The 22,601-nt window shown below is 35.7% G+C and overlaps 1 protein-coding gene across 8 annotated transcripts in view; it reads left to right on the top strand.

The window, feature by feature from the left end:
* CCDC178 (coiled-coil domain containing 178) overlaps positions 1 to 22,601 on the top strand; it is a 497,365-nt gene that overhangs the window by 72,960 nt on the left and 401,804 nt on the right. For all 8 annotated transcript variants that reach the window (XM_045042044.1, XM_045042043.1, XM_045042045.1 and 5 more), the window contains 3 exons: positions 9,235 to 9,320; positions 12,570 to 12,770; positions 17,234 to 17,454. In XM_045042044.1, coding sequence (XP_044897979.1) covers positions 9,235 to 9,320; positions 12,570 to 12,770; positions 17,234 to 17,454 — 508 coding nt within the window. The remainder of the gene's footprint in view (positions 1 to 9,234; positions 9,321 to 12,569; positions 12,771 to 17,233; positions 17,455 to 22,601) is intronic.

Genomic DNA, 22,601 nt, shown 5'->3' with positions numbered 1-22,601 from the left:
AGCATCGGACTCTTGATCTCAGCTCAGGTCTTTTTTTTTTTTTAATTTTTTTTTTTAATTTTTTTTCAACGTTTATTTATTTTTGGGACAGAGAGAGACAGAGCATGAACGGGCAAGGGGCAGAGAGAGAGGGAGACACAGAATCAGAAACAGGCTCCAGGCTCTGAGCCATCAGCCCAGAGCCCGACGCGGGGCTCGAACTCACGGACCGCGAGATCGTGACCTGGCTGAAGTTGGACGCCTAACCGACTGCGCCACCCAGGCGCCCCTCAGCTCAGGTCTTGATCCCAGGGTCTTGGGACCATGTCCTGCATTAAGCTCTACACTGAGTATGGAGCCTGCTTAAGATTCTCTCTCTCTTTCCCTCTGTCCCTCTCCCCTGCTCCCACTCTCTTTCAAATTTAAGTGTTTGTGTGTGTGTTTGTGTGTGTGTGAATGTGTGTGTGTGTATGTGTGTGTATAGGCACACAGTGTATAACTGTGTAATTTGTAAAAATGACAACACAAAAGCAGGGAGCATAACTACAAAGGAACAGAGGTTTTTTAATACTACTGAACCTACATTGATTTTAATCCAAACTTAATTTTTATGAAGTTGAGATGTTAATTGTAATCTCCAGTGAACCACTAAGAAAAATTCTAAAACCAAACCAAACAAAACAAAAAAACACCAACATAAAGCCAATAAAGAAACTAAATACACTAGAAAAAAATCAACTAACCACAAAATAAGGCAATTATGGAGAAATTAAAGAATGAAAAATATTTAAGTATTATAGAAAACACATAGCAAAATGGCAAAAATAGTAGGTCCTTTATTTTTCTTTTTTTATTTACTTAGAGAGAGAGTATCCCAAGCAGGCACCACACTGCCAGAGCAGAACCCCATATAGGGCTTAAACTCATGAACCATAAGATCATGACCTGAGCCAAAATCTAGAGTCTGATGGGGTGCTTGGGTGGCTCAGTCGATTTGACTGTTTGACGTCAGTTCAGGTCATGATCTCATGGTTTGTGGGTTCGAGCTCTGTGTCGGGTTCTGTGCTGACAGCTCGGAGCCTGGAGCCAGCTTCAGATTCTCTCTCTCTCTCTCTCTCTCTCTGTGTCCCTCCCCTACTCATGCTCTGTCTCTCTCTCAAAAGCAAATAAACATTAAAAAAAAATGTTCGAAATCAAGTCTGATGCTTAAATGACTGAGCCACCCAGGTGCCTCAGAAGTAAGTCCTTTCTTTCTTTTTTTTTTTTTAACGAAATTTATTGTCAAATTGGTTTCCATACAACACCCAGTGCTCATCCCAACAGGTGCCCTCCTCAATGCCCATCACCCGCTTTCCCCTCCCTCCCACCCCCCATCAGCCCTCAGTTTATTCTCAGTTTATTCTCAGTTATTCTCAGTTTAAACCCTCAGTTTATTTCTCAGTTATGGTTTGCCTCCTTCCCTCTCTGTGTAGAACCACAAAAGACCCTGAATAGCCAAAGTAATATTGAGGAAGAAGACCAAAGTGGGAGGCATCACAATCCCAGACTTTAGCCTCTACTACAAAGCTGTAATCACAAAGACAGCATGGTTTTGGCACAAAAACAGACACATAGACCAATCGAATAGAATAGAGACTCCAGAATTGGACCCACAAATGTATGGCCAACTCATCTTTGACAAAGCAGGAAAGAATATCCAATGGAAAAAAGACAGTCTCTTTAACAAATGGTGCTGGGAGAACTGGACAGCAACATGCAGAAGAATAAAACTAGACCACTTTCTTACACCATTCACAAAAATAAACTCAAAATGGATGAAGGACCTGAATGTGAGACAGGAAACCATCATAACCCTAGAGGAGAAAGCAGGAAAAAACCTCTCTGATCTCAGCCGCAGCAATTTCTTACTTGACACATCTCCAAAGGCAAGGGAATTAAAAGCAAAAATGAACTATTGGGACCTCATGAAGATAAAAAGCTTCTGCACTGCAAAGGAAACAACCAACAAAACTGAAAGGCAACCGACGGAATGGGAAAAGATGTTTGCAAGTGACATATCAGACAAAGAAGTCAAGTCCTTTCTTAACAGCAATTGCTTTTCACGAAAATGGATTAAAATGTTAAAAGATAGAGAGTGGTAGAATGGGTAAATATACATGATTCAATTATACATTATGTATAAGAAACTCACTTGAGATCCAGAGATATATTATGTTGAAAGTAAAAGAATGGAAAACATATTCCATGAAAATAACAAAATGAGAGCTGGGGTAGTTAAAACTAATTGCACAAAATAGACTTCCATGTAAAACTTATATGACAAAGAATAATTGACATCTTGATAAAAGAGTCATTTCATGAAGAAGGGATAAAAATTATATACATACCCAAAACATAAACTCAAAATTCCTGAAGTATGAATGGACAGAATTAAAGTGAGAAGTATACAGTTCTGTAGTAAGAGTTTGAGAATTTAGTATCCCTACTTTCAATAATGGTTAAAAGAACTAAAAAGAAAAAGTCAGTAATGATACAGACTTGCACGGCACTAGAACAGTGTTGGCCTAACAGGTTTATATAGTATGTACTACCCAATAGTAGTAGAAAACACATTCTTTTCATGTTGTTATTGAACACTACTCAGTATAGATCATGTGTTAGCCACATAACAAATCTCGATAGAATAAAAAATGACTGAAATCATACAAAGTGTCCTTTCTGGCCACTTGGAGTGAAACTAGAAATCAATAACAGAAAGAAATCCAGGAAATCCGTATACATGTAGATATTTAACAGCATGCTCCACAACAACAACAAAACAGCTCAGTGACTCAAGGCTGTGATCACAGAGGAAATTGGAAAATACTCTGAATAGAATGAAAATGAAAACACAGTACCGAAACCTGTGAGATGCAGCAAAAGCAGTGCTCAGAGGGCACTCTCTAGCCTTAAGTGCTAATGTTAAAAATGAAGATCCGAATCCAATAACCTAATTCTGTATCTTACAGAACTAGGAAAGAATGAATGTGCTAAAGCGAGCAAAAGAAAGGAAATAATAAACATTAGTGCAGTGATGTCAGGAATAAAAAATAAGAAACTATCACTAAAAAGTTGTTTCTTTGAAAGATCAGCCAAATTCACAAACCTCTGCTTATACTGACAAAGAAAGAAGACTTATGAGAATCAAGGATATTGCTACAGACCTCACATAAATAAAAGGGGCTATGATACTATGAACAATTGGTAATACTATGAACAACAAATTTAGATAACCAAGATGAAAAAGACACATTCCTAGGAACACATAGACTACCAAAAGTGATTCAGAAGAAGTGGAAAATCTAAACAGATTTGTAACAAGTAAATAAATTAAACCAGTAATCAAAAATATTCCAACCCAGAACAAAATGGCTTCACTGGTGAATTCTGCTAAGCATTGAAAGAAGAATTAATACCAGCACTTCTCTAACTCTTTCAAAAAATGGAAGAAAATGGAACACTTTTCAACCCATTCTATGAGGGCAGCATATAGACCAATGACTTCATGAATAGATATGCAAAAATCTTCCACAAAATACTAGCAACCTGAACCCAGCAACATAATAACAGAATTATATGTCATGATAAAGTGAGATTTCCCCTAGGTAGTGTAAGCGTGGTTCAAAATAACAAAACTAATCAATGTGTAATATATCCACAGTAATAAAGGGGGCAAACCCATGTGAACATCTCAATTGATGTGGAAAATATGTGGCAAAATCCAGCACCTTTTCATGATGGAAATACTCAAAAAACAGATCAGAAAACATGATAGAGGACATTTATGAAAAACCCTCAACTCACATTATACTTAATGTTTAAGACCGAAAATTTTCAACCTAAGATCAGGAACCACACAAGGATGCCTGCTCTTGCCACTTTTATTCGACATCGAAAATCTCAGACATTGCTGATGGAAATGTCAAATGGTTTAGCCACTTTGAAAGAACAGTTTTGGTGGTTCCTCAAAAAGTCAAACCTAGAATTATCAGAAAACCCAGCAATTCCACTCTGAGGTATGTACAGAAAAGATTTCAAGAGGACAGGTATTCAAACAATATACTGTGTGCAGATGTTCATATCATCAGTATTCACAATAGCCAAAAGGTGGAAACAACCTCAGATTTTTCAATGGACTACTATATAAATAAGGTGTGGTATATCTATACAATGGAATATTATTCAACCACCAAAAGTAATAAAAGTTTTGATACATGCCGCAACACGGATAAACTTCTAAACCATCGTGCTAAGTTAAAGAAGCCAGACAAGAAAGTGATCTACTGTATGATTCCATTTATATGAAATATCCATAACAGGTAAACCCATAGACATGGGAAGCACACTGGTCGCTGACAGGGGCTGGTGGGAAAGGGCAAGGCAGGACATTGCTTAATAAATAAGAGGCTGTTCTTCTGAGGTGAAGAGAATGTTTTACCACTAGATGGGGATGACGACAGCACAGCATTGAATGTAGTAAATGCCATTGAAGTTTACACTTACAAATGGTTAATTTTATGTCATTTGACTTTTGCCTCAATTAAAAACAATTTATAAGAATTAAAATTTTGCTGGCCCCCAAGTTAACTGAATTTTAGAATAAAATACACAAAATAGATTCAATTATATGTAATAATATATCATGTAATTGGTATTACAAGCCAGTAGGAAGAGCATTATTCAATAATAGATGCTGGGACAATTATTTTTCTCTCTTTAACTTTTTTTATTTGAGTGTAGTTGGCACACAGTGTTACATTAGTTTCAAGTGTACAATGTACTGATGCAACATTTTTTTAAAGAAAAGCAAGAAAAAATAAATTATTTAAAACATGTATTTAAAAATGAAATTAAAACTATAGGAGAAAATATAATGAATACTTAACTGACCTCATATTAAACAGGCTTTCTTTTCTTTTTTTTTTTCAATATATGAAATTTATTGTCAAATTGGTTTCCATACAACACCCAGTGCTCATCCCAAAAGTTGCCCTCCTCAATACCCATCACCCAGCCTCCCCTCCCTCCCACCCCCCATCAACCCTCAGTTTGTTCTCAGTTTTTAAGAGTCTCTTATGCTTTGGCTCTCTCACACTCTAACCTCTTTTTTTTTTTTCCTTCCCCTCCCCCATGGGTTTCTGTTAAGTTTCTCAGGATCCACATAAGAGTGAAAACATATAGTATCTGTCTTTCTCTGTATGGCTTATTTCACTTAGCATCACACTCTCCAGTTATATCCACGTTGCTACAAAGGGCCATATCTCATTCTTTCTTATTGCCATGTAGTACTCCATTGTGTATATAAACCACAATTTCTTTATCCATTCATCAGTTGATGGACATTTAGGCTCTTTCCACAATTTGGCTATTGGTGAGAGTGCTGCTATAAACATTGGGGTACAAGTGCCCCTATGCATCAGTACTCCTGTATCCCTTGGGTAAATTCCTAGCAGTGCTATTGCTGGGTCATAGGGTAGGTCTATTTTTAATTTTCTGAGGAACCTCCACACTGTTTTCCAGAGTGGCTGCACCAATTTGCATTCCCACCAACAGTGCAAGAGGGTTCCCATTTCTCCACATCCTCTCCAGCATCTATAGTCTCCTGATTTGTTCATTTTGGCCACTCTGACTGGCATGAGGTGATATCTGAGTGTGGTTTTGATTTGTATTTCCCTGATAAGGAGCGACGTTGAGCATCTTTTCATGTGCCTGTTGGCCATCCGGATGTCTTCTTTAGAGAAGTGTCTATTCATGTTTTCTGCCCATTTCTTCACTGGGTTATTTGTTTTTCGGGTGTGGAGTTTGGTGAGCTCTTTATAGATTTTGGATACTAGCCCTTTGTCCGATATGTCATTTGCAAATATCTTTTCCCATTCCGTTGGTTGCCTTTTAGTTTTGTTGGTTGTTTCCTTTACTGTGCAGAAGCTTTTTATCTTCATAAGGTCCCAGTAATTCATTTTTGTTTTTAATTCCCTTGCCTTTGGGGATGTGTCGAGTAAGAGATTGCTACGGCTGAGGTCAGAGAGGTCTTTTCCTGCTTTCTCCTCTAGGGTTTTGATGGTTTCCTGTCTCACATTCAGGTCCTTTATCCATTTTGAGTTTATTTTTGTGAATGGTGTGAGAAAGTGGTCTAGTTTCAACCTTCTGCATTTTGCTGTCCAGTTCTCCCAGCACCATTTGTTAAAGAGGCTGTCTTTTTCCATTGGATATTCTTTCCTGCTTTGTCAAAGATGAGTTGGCCATACGTTTGTGGGTCTAGTTCTGGGGTTTCTATTCTATTCGATTGGTCTATGTGTCTGTTTTTGTGCCAAAACCATGCTGTCTTGATGATTACAGCTTTGTAGTAGAGGCTAAAGTCTGGGATTGTGATGCCTCCTGCTTTGGTCTTCTTCTTCAAAATTACTTTGGCTATTCGGGGCCTTTTGTGGTTCCATATGAATTTTTGGATTGCTTGTTCTAGTTTCGAGAAGAATGCTGGTGCAATTTTGATTGGGATTGCATTGAATGTGTAGATAGCTTTGGGTAGTATTGACATTTTGACAATATTTATTCTTCCAATCCATGAGCAGGGAATGTCTTTCCATTTCTTTATATCTTCTTCAATTACCTTCATCAGCTTTCTATAGTTTTCAGCATACAGATCTTTTATATCTTTGGTTAGATTTATTCCTAGGTATTTTATGCTTCTTGGTGCAATTGTGAATGGGATCAGTTTCTTTATTTGTCTTTCTGTTGCTTCATTGTTAGTGTATAAGAATGCAACTGATTTTTGTACATTGATTTTGTATCCTGCAACTTTGCTGAATTCCTGTATCAGTTCTAGCAGACATTTGGTGGAGTCTATCGGATTTTCCATGTATAGTATCGTGTCATCTGCAAAAAGTGAAAGCTTGACTTCATCTTTGCCAATTTGGATGCCTTTGATTTCCTTGTGTTGTCTGATTGCTGATGCTAGAACTTCCAACACTATGTTAAACAACAGCGGTGAGAGTGGGCATCCCTGTCGTGTTCCTGATCTCAGGGAAAAAGCCCTCAGTTTTTCTCCATTGAGGATGATGTTAGCTGTGGGCTTTTCATAAATGGCTTTTATGATATTTAAGTATGTTCCTTCTATCCCAACTTTCTCAAGGGTTTTTCTTTTTTAATTTTTTTTTCAACGTTTTTATTTATTTTTGGGACAGAGAGAGACAGAGCATGAACAGGGGAGGGGCAGAGAGAGAGGGAGACACAGAATCGGAAACAGGCTCCAGGCTCCAAGCCATCAGCCCAGAGCCTGACGCGGGGCTCGAACTCCCGGACCGCGAGATCGTGACCTGGCTGAAGTCGGACGCTTAACCGACTGCGCCACCCAGGCGCCCCAAGGGTTTTTATTAAGAAAGGGTGCTGAATTTTGTCAAAGGCCTTTTCTGCATCGATTGACAGGATCATATGGTTCTTATCTTTTCTTTTATTAATGTGATGTGTCACGTTGATTGATTTGTGAATGTTGAACCAGCCCTGCAGCCCAGGAATGAATCCCACTTGATCATGGTGAATAATTCTTTTTATATGCTGTTGAATTCGATTTGCTAGTATCTTATTGAGAATTTTTGCATCCGTATTCATCAGAGATATTGGCCTGTAGTTCTCTTTTTTTTTACTGGGTCTCTGGTTTAGGAATCAAAGTAATACTGGCTTCATAGAATGATTCTGGAAGTTTTCCTTCCCTTTCTATTTTTTGGAATAGCTTGAGAAGGATAGGTATTATCTCTGCTTTAAACGTCTGGTAGAACTCCCCATCTGGTCCTGGGTTCTTTATTTGTTGGGAGATTTTTGATAACTGATTCAATTTCTTTGCTGGTTATGGGTCTGTTCAAGCTTTCTATTTCCTCCTGATTGATTTTTGGAAGAGTGTGGGTGTTTAGGAATTTGTCCATTTCTTCCAGGTTGTCCAATTTGTTGGCATATAATTTTTCATAGTATTCCCTGATAATTGTTTGTATTTCTGAGGTATTGGTTGTAATAATTCCATTTTCATTCATGATTTTATCTATTTGGGTCATCTCCCTTTTCTTTTTGAGAAGCCAAACAGGCTTTCTTAAATAAATTGTGGAACAAGGAAATACATAATATGCAGTCATCAGAAATATGTCGTCATGTGACTAAGAATGTTACAGTGTCTGTAACAATGTCATGTAACTAAAGCAGCATGTAATATTTTATGATTCTAATTGTATAAAAATTGAAATATTAGAATATTATATTCTGTTATATTTAAAAATTAATATGTGTTATTTTATATTATGATTTTTGGTGTGTATGAACTTCCTTTAGTTTGTGATACTTATTTAATAAGACAGTAATTTCATGAAAATAACTCCCTTGTTTGTTGTTGATAACTGTTTTTCTTATAACTTTTATCAAAGGAAAAATACTTCTTTTTAAATACAATGAAAACTAGTCTGGATTCTAGAATTGGATCAAATTCTCTATATATTCTCTCTGTATTATCCAATATAGAGAACTTTACCTAGAAAAATTCCTTGGGAAAGAAATAACATACTAATTTGGACATTTTGCAAACACCTTATAATTTCAAATCTGAAGTAGCCATTTTGGTTTTGGAATTTATATTGGTGTCCCAGAAACTGCTAAACTGAAGTTAGAGAAAGAGCTCTCAAATTATTCTCAATAAACTCCCCTTTCTTTCTGATAAAACACTCTACAGGAAACACCAATTTCTCTCTTTTTTTTTCAAGTTTATGTCTTTGTTTTGAGAGAGATCAAGAACACAGGCTAGAGTGGGGCAGAGAGAGAGGAAGAGAGAGAATTCTAAGCAGGCTCTGGGCTGTCAGCACAGAGTCTGATGCAGGGTTCGATCTTATGAACCATGAGATCATGACCTGTGCTGAAATCAAGAGTCAGATGCTTAACCGACTGAGCCACCCAAGTGCCTTACCAATTTCATTTTTAAAAAAGAACTCTTTTCATAACCCCTGAAATATTTTCAGGTCATTTGTGACAGATTTTAAATGTCTATTAATTTACCATGAATTATCAAGCCCATTATGTATCAGACTTCTGCTATATTGCTCTCCTATATAGTAGCATTAGCATGCATAGTAAGTTTCCCCACAAACATTTAAAAGTTAATGTAAGAGAATCACCTAAAATTTGCTTAGTGAGTTTAAGTACAACAGTTCTTTATTAATTAGTTGCTTCTTTCCCTTTATATAGGAGCAGAACTTCTTCCACAAAAGAGTGGAAGGAAGATTGGAGTATTGCTACACCAATGAAAGAGGTCAAACCAGAAGAAGAAAGAGGTAAAATTATACCCCATACTTAGATAAGTGAAATTATGTTTAAAAATTAAATATTTTTAATTATCACCATAATCATTTTTAAAAGTTTTATAATTCTTGTGCATATCTAATAAAGAGCCTTGTATATCATTTGATTAAACAACAAAATTCAACAAATATTTGCTATACCATATACTGGGCTAGGTCCTAAGTAAATAATGATCCCTTCCTACCTCTCAAGAAGCTAACTGTAATTCAAGGCCGTCCAGTAGAACTTTCTGGGATAATCAAAGTGTTCTGTATTTCCACCATCCAGTAAAGCAGCTACTAGCCACATATAGCTGTTAACCACCTGAAATGTAGCTAGGGAGACCGAAGAATTTAACTTTTCAGTTTAATTTTAAGTTACATTAAATGTAAATAGTCACATATGGTTCATGGCTACCATACTGGACATAGAGGCTCTGCTATGTGTGTGTGTGTGTGTGTGTGTTTATGTATATATATGTAAATTAAGATTAGTATCTTATCACAGTTTACAAAATGTACAACAATTTGTATACTGGAATAAAATTTTGTTAAAAATACTTCAGCATATTTGAATGTATTTTTTTGAGAGAGAGAGAGAGAACGTGCATGCAAGTGCATGTGCACGTGAGCAATGGAGGGACAGAGGGAGAGAGAGAGAGAGAGAGAGAGAGAGAGAGAGAGAGAGATGGAGAATCTTAAGCAAGCTCCATGTACAACCAAGAGTCCTAGGTGGGCTCGATCTTATGACCGTGAGATCATGACCTGAACTGAAATCAAGAGTTGAACAGTTAAGGGACTGAGCCACCCAGGCACCTCTACAGTTTTAACATTATATTAAACACCTCTTCCTACCTTCACCATAAAGATTTATTAAACATTTTCCTTTCATGAGAGATAACTAATGAATTCAGGACTTTTTTTTTTAATGTTTATTTATTTTTGAGAGAGAGATAGACAGTGTGAGCAGAGAAGGGGCAGAGAGAGGGAGAGGGAGACACAGAATCGGAAGCAGGCTCCAGGCTCAGTGCTGTCAGCACAGAGCCCAACATGGGCTCGAACTCAAGAACTGTGAGATCATGACCTGAGCCACAGTCCGAGGCTTAACCAACTGAGCCACCCAGGCACCCCTGCTTTCAGGACTTTAAAAAAAATGTTTATTTATTTTGAGAGAGAACATGTTTATTTATTTTGAGAGAGAAGCAGGGGAGGAGGAGGAGGAGGAGGAGGAGGAGGAGAAGGAGAGAGAGAGAGAGAGAGAGAGAGAGAGAGAGAGAGAGAGAGAGAGAGAATCCCAAGCAGGTTCCATGCTTTCAGTGCATAGCCAGACATGGGACTTGAACCCACGAACTATGATATCATGACCTGGGCTGAAATCAAGACTTGGCCGCTTAATGGACTGAGCCACCCAAATGCCTCATGAATTCAGGACTTTTTAAAAGCACTAATACTTTGTTTTTCAAAACGCTCATTCATAGTGAAGATCTGTGTTTACTGTTTACATTTCATATATTTATATCTACACTGAAGGGAAAAAAAGCTCATGTATTACTTCTTAGTTTTGCACATGACAAATGTTGTAAGAAAAGATTAATATATTAAGGACCACAACATAACAGTGAAACAGCTATGTTTATTGTGAACTCACACATTTTTTCCCAGAGTATAACACAGTGTCAAGTTGAGGAAGATTTATTGTAATTAGGTGTTTGTGCTAAAAAAAATTGCAAGTGGTTGCTCACTTAGTATGAAACAGTAAAACTAATTGAAATGGTATTCTGAAAAAAAATTGAGAGGTAGATTAAATACAATGAATTGGAGACATCTCAAGTTATAAACAGCGTTTATTTTAGGATGCTATCATAGAAACAGTACAAAAGACATCTTGTGCAAACATGATAGACATGTTTGCCAAAACATATTTATATTGCATGAGATGTGCTCTAATTTTACGTGGCATTAATTTCATCACACATTTCAGACTGAAATCTCGTTATAGGAATTGAATATATCATAAGTGGGCTGGAGAATACAGTGTTTACTGTGTATGTTGTCGTAAAAATACCCAGACGCTTAAGAATATAACGTATCCAGGAGGTAGTAGAATTTGAAAACAGAGGACAATATAAACCAAAGTAGGGACCAAAGGGCCAATCCATGAAAAGATAATTTTTATGCATTACATTAGAGAATCCTGTTTCTCAAGAATTCTTTTCAGCCAGCATGCTGAATTTCTTTGACAGGCCTACTAGGTTAGAAGTAGAAACTGTGTGGCTACTGAGCTTGCACTTAAAACCAATGTCTAATACAATCTTCTAGCAGAAAATTATTGCTTTATTGTCCAAAGTAAAACAAAATAAAACAGAGGTCTATTAGTTGTCTTTTTTCTTTTTCCAGTTTTACTGTTTTTCCTCTAGCCTCAGCTCTTTGAGGCTTTGCCTTTCTTGACACTTGGTGTTTGTTTATGTCTTCTTGTCATGTCACATTTTGGCAAAAGTCACTGTTTACAAGTATAAATCTCACCAGAGTGGAACCCGTATCCATCTTCCTTACTGCTCTATCTCTGGGGAGAGAACATATTGCCTAGAACGTAACAGGCTCTCTACATGTTTCTAGTATAAATAGATGAATGAATACCCATGTTAATCATTCCGTTAACATTAAACCGTAGCATTTCAGAGCTGTGAACCAGGAATCACAAATATATCTCATTACAGGAGTTAATTTCTGTTATAACTGAATAAACAGAATTTGGAAGCAATGAATTCCTGGCAAGGCTAACTAGGGATGCTATTATCTGATAAGGAATAAAGTGTCTTATTTCTAGGAACCATCTGAGGATTTTCAGTCTTTATCTGATGTAATCATTGTTATTTGCTTTTGTCATAGAATGAGAGGAAATGAAACACAAGCATAATTTAAAAATAAAGCTCTATAATATAGCTTGTGAATAAAGCAGTTTTTCTTTAGGTAAAATATTATACATAAAGCTATTGCTTGAGATTTAGCTATTCTAATTATTTTATAAAATGTTCACTTAAAAATCTGTCTTCAAAGGTTTTAATTAATGTTAGGATTCTGTTATAATAGAGCTGTCTTTAAAAGGCCAATTCATTTTTCTAAAATCTCTTATTAAACATATAAATACTAAAAAACAGTAACAATATGATAGTACCTATGTTCCCACCACCTAGTTTATAACCTTATTCATTAACAAATGTGAGTACATATTTCTATTTTAAGATGAAAGGTGTCCAGAATTAAAGCAGGAAATGGAAATATTGCTATCAGAGGCCATTCATCTCATTAAAAGTCTAGAAACTGACCGTGCAGAAGCTGAAGAAGCTTTGAAACGACAAAAGTCAAGAAAGAAAAAGATTCACATGAAAATTGATTCTTGGTCAATTTGGAGACTTCAAGAAATCCCACTAGCTGTGCAGAAAGGTAATAATAAGGATTTTTTTCATGTTGCTATTTACTTTGTTGAAGAGGCATAATCAGTTGAAACTTGGGGAAAAAAATCAACAGTGACCACATTGTTTTGTATCTAAATTAGTGCAGTTTTGATAGATGCTATTGATGATAATGCTGAATTCAAGTATATAACTGGGACTGCACTGAGCAAACCTGGACCTTCCCTGGCTTGGTGTTTGTTGGAAATTCCATAGTATTTATGGTACTCAAGGGTGGCATTCAGACACTTAGCACATTTCCTATGATGACTACATTGTTTGAGTACTTGAAATTTAGAAATTTGAGTGATTTCCAGTTATTGTTATTGGCCACATATTTAAATCTGGGAAAATAAAAGAGTTTTAAAGTGATATTTTAGCAACATGAATATGCTTTTGACAATTCAGTAGTATATTTCATTAAGAACTTTTAACAGGCAGTAAGACTTGAGATGATTCCAAGGGGTAAGTAACAAATATTTAGAAAGGAAACACTGTCTTTTTAGATTAAAGACTAAGAGACCTGTGGCAAAGTATTAAATAATCTAAAGGCATTTGATTTTTTAATTCTCCAAACATGCCTGTCAAACATGCCTGACTACACAATTTCTGAGACTGGAATTTGTTTATAAATAAATTTTAATTCAGTTAAAATTTTTAATTCAGTATTTACATGCTTTATAAGTAGATTATATTAGGGTACTCAAAAACCTATCATTTAAGTTAAGGCACTTTTGAGAGGAAAAGGGGGCCATTATCATCTTGAGACATAATATTATGTGTCAAAAAGAATACTTACATACACCTTTGTTATATGTCTTCTAAAATTATAGTTTCTATAGTAGGGTGTATACATTTTAGGGAGTTGCGAGAAAAAGTTAGAACTTTTATTTATAGGGGTAACTGGGTGGCTCAGTCAGTTAAATGCCTGTCTTTTTAGAAAAAAAAAATTTAATGTTTATTTTTGAGAGAGGTAGAGCACGAACAGGGAAGGGGCAGAGAGAGAGGGAGACACAGAATCTGAAGCAGGCTCCAGGCTCTGAGCTGTCAGCATAGAGCCTGACACGGGACTCAAACTCACCAGCTGTGAGATCATGACCAGAGCAGAAGTTGGATGCTCAACCACCTGAGCCACCCAGGCACCCCTAAGTGTCTGGCTCCTGATCTTAGCTCAGGTCATGATGTTGCAGTTTGAGGGTTTGAGCCCTGCGTTGGGCTTTGTCTGGCACTGAGGAGACTGCTTGGGATTCTGTCTTTCTCTCTCTGCCTCTCCCCCGCTTGCCATTTCTTCCTCTCTCTCTCAAAATAAAGAACTTATATATTCATATATATGTGTGTGTGTGTGTGTGTGTGCGCACGCGTGCGTGTGTGCACATAACATATATATGAATATACATATATATTTATATATAGTTAAAACATTTTTTTAAGTAATGTGTACACCCAGTGTGGGGCTTGAGCTCATAACCCTAAGATCAAGAGTCGCGTGCTTTATCGCGTGCTTTATCAAGTGAGTCAGCCAGGTACTCCAGTAACACATTGTTTAGATTTTGTTTTTAAGTAATATCTACACTCAATGTCGGGCTCAAACTTACAACCCTGAGATCAAGAGTTGCATGCTTTACTGACTGAGCCAGCCAGGCACCCCAGAACTTTTACTTATATTTTAAAATTTTATTCTTTTTATTTTCTTTCTTGATTATTTGGGTTTTTAATTTTGCTTTTATTGGACCTGATAAAATACAGTATCTAGTGGTTCCTAAATTATGTTATTTTAATAAACTAAACTAAAATAAAATAAGATAAAATAAAATAAAATAAAATAAAATAAAATGTAGGTTTAATGAGTATTTCCTCCTTTTAAAGTAATACTGAGCTCACAGATTGACCTCACCATTTGTTTACTCCCTTCTGGAGCAGAACTCAAGAAGCAGGAAATTTCCCAGAGCCTAGACTGGATGAATTTAACTTAGCCTTTGTCTATGCACTTTGCTACCCTTTACTAAAGAGTTAATTCCAGAAATTATGCAAAATTGCTCTAAACTCAGATAGACATTTTTCTACCCATGCATTTAAAGTAATACATTTTACAATATATTTAGTTTCTACAGATGTTTTATTCAGGCTTGGAGTTAGTTTGTTCTGATTAACAAGGTTTTTGAATAGAATTTAAAATGTGCATACTCTACTAATAAAATAGCATAGCTGTGTAATTTGTAAATCCATACATGCATATATATTGGTATGTTAGAGACAACCAAAAGTACAATAGGGTCGGAATGGAATGGGAATTCTGGGAAATTCTGGATTCCAGTAGGGTCTTGAGCAGATTCATATTCACATCCACAGGGAGTCATCTGCAATTTTTGAAAATGTTTTGGAAGCCCTTCCTTGTCATTAGTAGTAGAAAAATCAGTGGGAGCTGGTTTTGTTTAATATTTTGCTGATTTCTGTATAATCTCATATAGCCTTTATAAGAGTGCATACTGTAGTTTGTGGTTTATATGAAGTTCTACTTAAGGAATTGCCAAAATAAAACTAAATTGAGATACATGTGTGGACATTCTAGATACTTTACAAATGCATTTTCAGTGATGGAATACATTCTTGCCATTGGCGATAATTTATTGCTTGGGCTATCTTTTATTTAAAGAGCTACTTAAAGATCTTTTAAAAACTATTAAAAATCTACTTAAAAACAAATTTATGTTCTTCTGCTTTATTTTATTTAAGTGGCTAACATATGCAATGAAGTTTAAATTCATTATTACTATGTAGTTTTTAAGTACCTCCTATTTATAAAGTATTCCTGAAAAACTATGTGCTTTCAGGAATATATTGCCTTCATATTGATATATTTAGGGTATAATTTCTAAATTTTATGAATTTTTTTACAGGTTCTAGAATTATATATTCATGTAGTCTTTAAATTCTCAAAGTCTCCAATTTATGTGACAGGAAAAACTTTTAATCTCCTTAACAGCCTTAATATTAAATATGATGTTTAAAGAATTGTGGATAATTTATTATAAAAAATTCTACTTACAATTTTAAGAAAATTAAGGACATTCAATTTTTCTAGATATCTTGTGGTAACTCCTCCAGATCCATCCATTCCCCTAACCAGCATGCTCATGCTTGTATCTTTTGTGTTTTGGTCCATGAAGCTTATTCATAATAGACTGCATCAAAGATATTTTTGGTACTCTGTCTTCCTGCTAGTGCAACCAATGGGTTCAGTGGTAAGAGACCAAGGGAGATAATGGAGAAGAATGAGGGTGTGGTATTTATACCCCTACTTGGTCACTGCATCCCCCTCCCCAGAATGACAGCTACTGGCACTATGCAGCCAATAATCTAGCAAATGTCTTTTCATTTTCCTATCAAAAAAGATAACCAGAAATAAGTTGCAGTTCACAAGTTCGAGCCCCGCACTGGGCTCTGTGCTGACAGCCGGAAGCCTGTAGCCTGCTTCAGATTCTGTGTTTCCCTTGCTCTCTGCCCCTCTCCTGCTCTCTCTCTCTCTTTTTCTCTCTCTCTCTCTCAAAAATAAATAAACATTACAAAAATTTAAAAAAAAATAAAGGAGAGTACATATACTATATTTATTATACTCAAGCAGCATCTGAAAGCACAAATGAACTAATGACTCAGATTCCCTTGGTACTCTCATTGTACCTGTTTCTTTAGATTCTCTGTCTTTCCCTTAACCTACATTCCTGGCTCCATGGGTACCTCCCTATGATTGGAGAAAGGATGGAGTAGGAAGATAATTGTGTCCCATATAAATCCTCACAAGAATGCTTCTACTGTGGAAGAAGATCTCAGTAATAACACAATGTTAAATCTTCTAATTTTGTTTTACATTGTTTTGTCATGTGAATTAGTCAGATATTACCATAATAATTCTTTGTAACAAATGCTTTGGAACTCAGTGACTTACTGCCACTTTTTAAATATGGCTTATAGCCACTTTTTTAATAGCTCATATTACTGACCTGTAAGTTTTAGTTGATTCTTTTGTGTTTTGATATATAATTGTATCAACAGAAAATTGTACTTATTTTTTTCCTTTTTCTTTCTGATATTTATAACTCCTATCTCATCGTTTTACTTCTAGATGATTTTAAAGGCCTCTACTCTTGCAGTTTTCCTCATTTTGTAATTACATAGAGTGGTTGTATGTAACCCTGTATATACATTAGTTGTTATAAGCAGGATTTGTACAAACAATTATTATCTTATAATACATATATTTTAATCCCTTTGATGATAAGTGATGAAAGCAATATATTTTATAAGGCAATACTAAAATAATTTATATTAAATTTAGGAAGCTTCACAGATAAGTAATTTTGGAATCTAAAGTATTTCATATTTCTCTTTTACAAATAAAGATTGCCTTCTGGAGCTTTTGTTTTAAAATCAGATTTTCTTTTGTTATTGTATGTCTAGAACATGAGGCCTATTTGAGAGATATTGTAGAATTACAATGGCATCTTGAAGATAGAGCTTATCAGCTAAAACATTTTGAGGAACAAAAGGTGAAATTGGAGGAAGCTAATGCAAAGCTTCAAGCAGACACAGACTACATGAATGCACGCGGTCCTCTAATTAACTCAAAGCAGAACCAAGAACTTGAAACTCTGAAAGAATTTTATATAAAAAAATTTGAGGTAAATTAATAGATATGTTATCTTATAGATTTATAGATAGTTATAAAAAATGTTTCAGCTAAAAGAAATTAACATCTTAAATGTTTCATTTTCATTGAAAATTGACCTGCTACTTATTTCCCAAAGGAATATTATACTACACACAATACAGTCATTTGATATTCATTTAAACTGTGTCTTCTTTCCTTTTATACTTAGGGGTATTAATAATATTTAGTCAACTTACTAATAAAATTTTGGAGATTTAAAACAACATGGTAATATTTGAAGTTGTAAATTGAACTGCAGGAGAAGGCAAATATATATCAGTCACTTTCATTGTTTATGATAATAAAGTATAAAATATTTTCAATGATTAGTTAATATTTAACACTCTTATTGTGGGATTGTGTTACAGAAAAATAAAGTATTTATACCTTCCATTAAATGAGCAAGTATAGAAAAATAAAGTATTTATACCTGCCATTAAATGAGCACATTTATACCTGCCATTACTTTTGATTATTTAGAGCTGCTAAATGTGTTCTGTATTTTCCTCAACCAGTCCATTTTCCTCCCTCGCTCTCTGAAGACAACCCTACCATGAAATTCTGTTTCTAGGTGAAAGTTGTATATTTTTATACATATATATGTATTTTAGCACAATACATGGTTTCTTTCTCATTCTTTAAATAGTATCAAACGTATAACTTTCTGCAAGTTGTTTTTTAATCTGATTTTTTTAAGATATCAAACTATTGTTGATACAGAGAAATCTAGTTTATTCCTTTTACTTGCTGTCTTGGATTTGACACCTAAAGCAAACCTAACAAAGGCAAAAACAAGCAAGTGGGGCTAAATCACCGTGAAAAACTTTTGCATGGCAAGAGGAACCACCAGCGAAATGAAAAGACAGTCTGCTGAATGGGAGGAAATATTTGCAAATCACAAATCTGATAAGGGGTTAATATCTGAAATAAAGAACTTAGCAGAGACAACCTGAAAAAAAATTGGGCAGAAGATCTGAATAAATATTTTTCCAAAGAAGACATACAGATAGCCAACAAGTACATGAAAAGATTCTCAGCATCACTAATCATCAGGGAAATGCAAATCAAAACCACAGTAAGATAGCATTTCATACTTGTCAGAATGGCTATTATCAGAAAGACACGAAATAATAAGTGTTGGTAAAGATGTGGAGAAAAGGGAACCCTTGTGTACTGTTGGTGGGAATGTAAATTTGTGCAACCACTGTGGAAAACAGTATGGAAGTTTCTCAGAAAATTAAGAATGGAACTGTCATATAACTCAACCATTTCACTTCTGGATATTTGTTAGAAGAAAAAAACACTAACTTGAAAACATATGTGCACCCCCTGGTACATTGCTGCGTTATTTATAATAACCAAGATATTGAAACAATCTAAGTGTCTATCAGTGGATGGCTGGATAAAGAGGATGTATATACATACAGTGGATTTTTACTCAGCCAAAAAAGAATGAGATCTTGCCATTTGCAACAACAGGGATGGACCTTGAGGACATTATGTTGAGCGAAATAAGTCAGAGAAAGACAAATATCATATGATCTCATTTATATGTGGAATCAAAAGAAACAAAATAAAATACAATTTCATAGTCGTAGACAACAGATTGGTGGTTGCCACAGGCAGCAGGGGTTAGAAGATGAATGAAAAAGGAGTCAATAGATAAACTTCTAGTTATAAAATACATAAATCAGAGGGATTTAATGTGTAGCAATGGTGACTATAGTTATAATATTGTACCGCATATTTATAAGTTGCTGAGAGTACATCTTAAAAGTTCTCATCACAAAAACATCTAGCTATGTGTGGATGGATGTTAACTGGACTTACTGTGATGATCATTTCACAATATAGAGAAACATTGAATAATTATGTTTTATACTTGAAACGTATATGTTAATTGCATCTCATTTAAAAAATGAAAAACGTTTGTGCTTAAGGGGCACCATCAGTATCTGATAAAAGGTCAATATTCAAAATATGTGAAGACCTTTCATAACTCAACACCAGAAAAACAAGTAATACAATTGAAAGGTGGTCAGAAGACCTGAATAGACATTTTTCCAAAGAAGACATCCTGATGGTCGACAGATGCATGAAAAGATGCTTCACATCTCCAATCATCTGGGGAGTGAAAAAACCACAATAAGTTACCACCTTATAGTTGTCAGAATGGCTAGAATAAAAAAGACAAAAAGGAGCAAGTGTTGACAAGGATATGGAGAAAAAGGAACCCTCATGCCCTGTTGGTAGGAATATAAATTGGGGTGCCACTGTGGAAAACAATATGGAAGTTACTCAAAACATTAAAAATAGAAATACCGTATGATCCAGTAGCTCCACTACTGAGTATTTACCCCAAGAAAACAAAACCCTATAAAAAGATATATGCACCCCTGTGTTTATAGCAACACTACTTACATTAGCCAAGATATGGAAATAACCTCAGTGTCCATTGATAGATCAATAGATAAAGAAAATGAGGTACATGTATATACAGTAGAATATTAGCCATAAAAATGATGAGATCTTGCCATTTGCACCAACATAGATGGACCTCTAGTGGATATTATGCTAAGTGAAATTAACCAGAGAAAAACAAATCCTGTATTATTTCACTTCTATGTGGAATCTGAGAAATACAACAAACAGAAAGCAGGAACAGACCTGTAAATACAGGGAACAAACTGATGGCTGCCAGAGGGGTGGGGGTAGAGGGATAGGCAAGTGGATGATGAAGAATGGGAGGTACAGGCTTCCATTTACAGAATAAATAAGTCGCTGAGATACAAGGTACAGCATAGATTGTATAGTCAATGATATTGTAAAAGCGTTGTATGGTAACAGCTACACTTGTGAGCATAGGATAACGTATAGACTTGTTGAATCACTATGTCATACACCTGAAAGTAATTTAACTTTGGGTGTCAACTATATATCAATTAAAAAAGCAAAAAAGATAAAGGGTACTATCAAAAAAGTAAAAACAAAACAAAAACAAAAACAGAGAGAGAAACAATTGTAAATTATACATTCAGAAAGGACATAGTATCTAAAATATATAAAGAACTTTTTAAATGCAACAAATCAGGGCATACAGCCCAATTAGAGTGGGCAAAGGACTTGAATAGATTATCTCCAAAAGGCATACATACAAATGGGCAGCAAATGTATGAAATGATAGAGGCTCAACATCATTAGTCACTACGGAGATACAAACAAAAACCCCAATGAGATACCACTCACAACAAAATAACAAGTTTTGGTGTCTCTGTGGAGAAATTGGAACTGTGGTACTTTGCTGGTGGGAAAGTAAAAGGGTTGCAGATGCTGTGGAAAAGACTTTGGCATTTCTTCAAAAGGGTTAACGTAGAATTACTATATGCTCTAGCAGCAGTTCTACTCTTGAGGATTATATACCACAAAGAATTGAAAACTGATATTTAAAGAACAAAGCCAAAAGTTTTTACATAAATATTCATAGCAGCACTGTTTATATTAGCCAAAAGGTGGAAACAGCCCAGTGTTCATCGTCGGATTAACGACTAAACAAAATGTGATATATCTATACCATAGGAAGAAATAAAAGGAAATGAAATACTGATACATGTCACAACATAAATCAACTTTGAAGGATTATGCTAGATAAAGAAGCCAAATACAAAAGATCACATGCTTTATGATTTTATTGGTATGGAAAATCCAGAATACGTAAGTCTAAGACAGAAAACAGATTGTGATTGCTAGGGGAGAGTATAATGTAGTGTTTTGTTTATAGTCATTTATCATATAAATTTGTTTTGTTTTATTCTGCTGTCTTGACTCATTTAAAAAAAAAACTTTTTTTTTTACATTTATTTATTTTTGAGACACAGAGAGACAGAACACAAGTGGGGGAAGGGCAGAGGGGCAGAGAGAGAGGGAGACACAGAATCTGAAGCAGGCTCCAGGCTCTGAGTTGTCAGCACAGAGCCCAATGTGGGGCTTGAACTCACGGACCTTGAGATCATGACCTGAGCTGAGGTCAGACACCCAACCAACTGAGCCACCCAGGGGCCCCTGTCTTGACTCAGTTTTGAGGTCCTGGCTAGAGGCCTGCTGAAATAACCAATTGCTTAAATGATGCAAGACCTCTAGCCAATGTACTTGAGCCCTAGTGCATAGCTACTTGCAAATCAAGCTCACAGCCTCATTGTTGCCTTCAAATTCATCAAGCAGCTTGGCCCCATAACACCATAGAGCCACAAGAGTATTGTACACAATTGGCTGGAGTATCAATGGGGGAAGGATATGCCAGTGCCACATGGGCCCAATCCAGAGATTGCCCTTGAGATGAATTTGTCTTGTTCCTGACAGGGAGCCCACCACCCCAGCAATGCCTACAGGTTACCTCTTCTAAAGGTACTGACAGGTTGGACATGGGATATTTGATATTAGGAATTCTGTTATGTTTCCTGACCTCTTGTTTGCTTAGCTCATCGTCCCTGCATACTCCTTGCTCTCTGCTAAGATACATATGCCCACACTCCTGTGCCTAAAGGGGAGTCTTGTAGGGGTTACTGCCATCTGTGCTATTCTAGAAATTAATGAACATTATTGCTTTTTCCAGGAGGCACTTGCTTCATTTCAGTCCACCACTTTACCCACTGGGGAAAGGATTGTTCACTCCCTAGTGCTTTCTCTTCCTCTCCCTCTAACTTTCCAGCAGTGACAAAAAAAAAGGGGGGGGGGGAGAAATGGAGAGAGAAGGGAGATTGTTTATATTTGATAATTAATAAAAACAATAACAATGGAATATTTTGGACCCTTTCATTAATAGTGGTTATTCCTGAGAGAATTACAGGTGATTTTATTTATTTTTCCATCTGTGTTTTCTGGTTTTTCTACAATGAAGTAATATTGTCTCAGTGATAAAAATAGCAAAAAGTAGCAATTCTCCTATAGGTGAAAAGATAATTCTTTTATTTTGCTTATGTTACCTGGGATATTGAAGTTATTTTCTTCAGTAACTTTTATACATTTCTAGCATTGATGTCTTTCAGGCTAATGCAAACCTGAAACTTTACTGTGCTCAATAGACTACATATGGGAGGAAACTGATGTAAAGAACTTTAAAAA

Source organism: Felis catus, chromosome D3 (assembly GCF_018350175.1).
Source record: "Felis catus isolate Fca126 chromosome D3, F.catus_Fca126_mat1.0, whole genome shotgun sequence".
NCBI classification, from domain to species: domain Eukaryota; kingdom Metazoa; phylum Chordata; class Mammalia; order Carnivora; family Felidae; genus Felis; species Felis catus.
The sequence above is the reverse complement of the archived record's forward strand: the minus strand, read 5'-3'. Positions and strand labels throughout refer to the sequence as shown.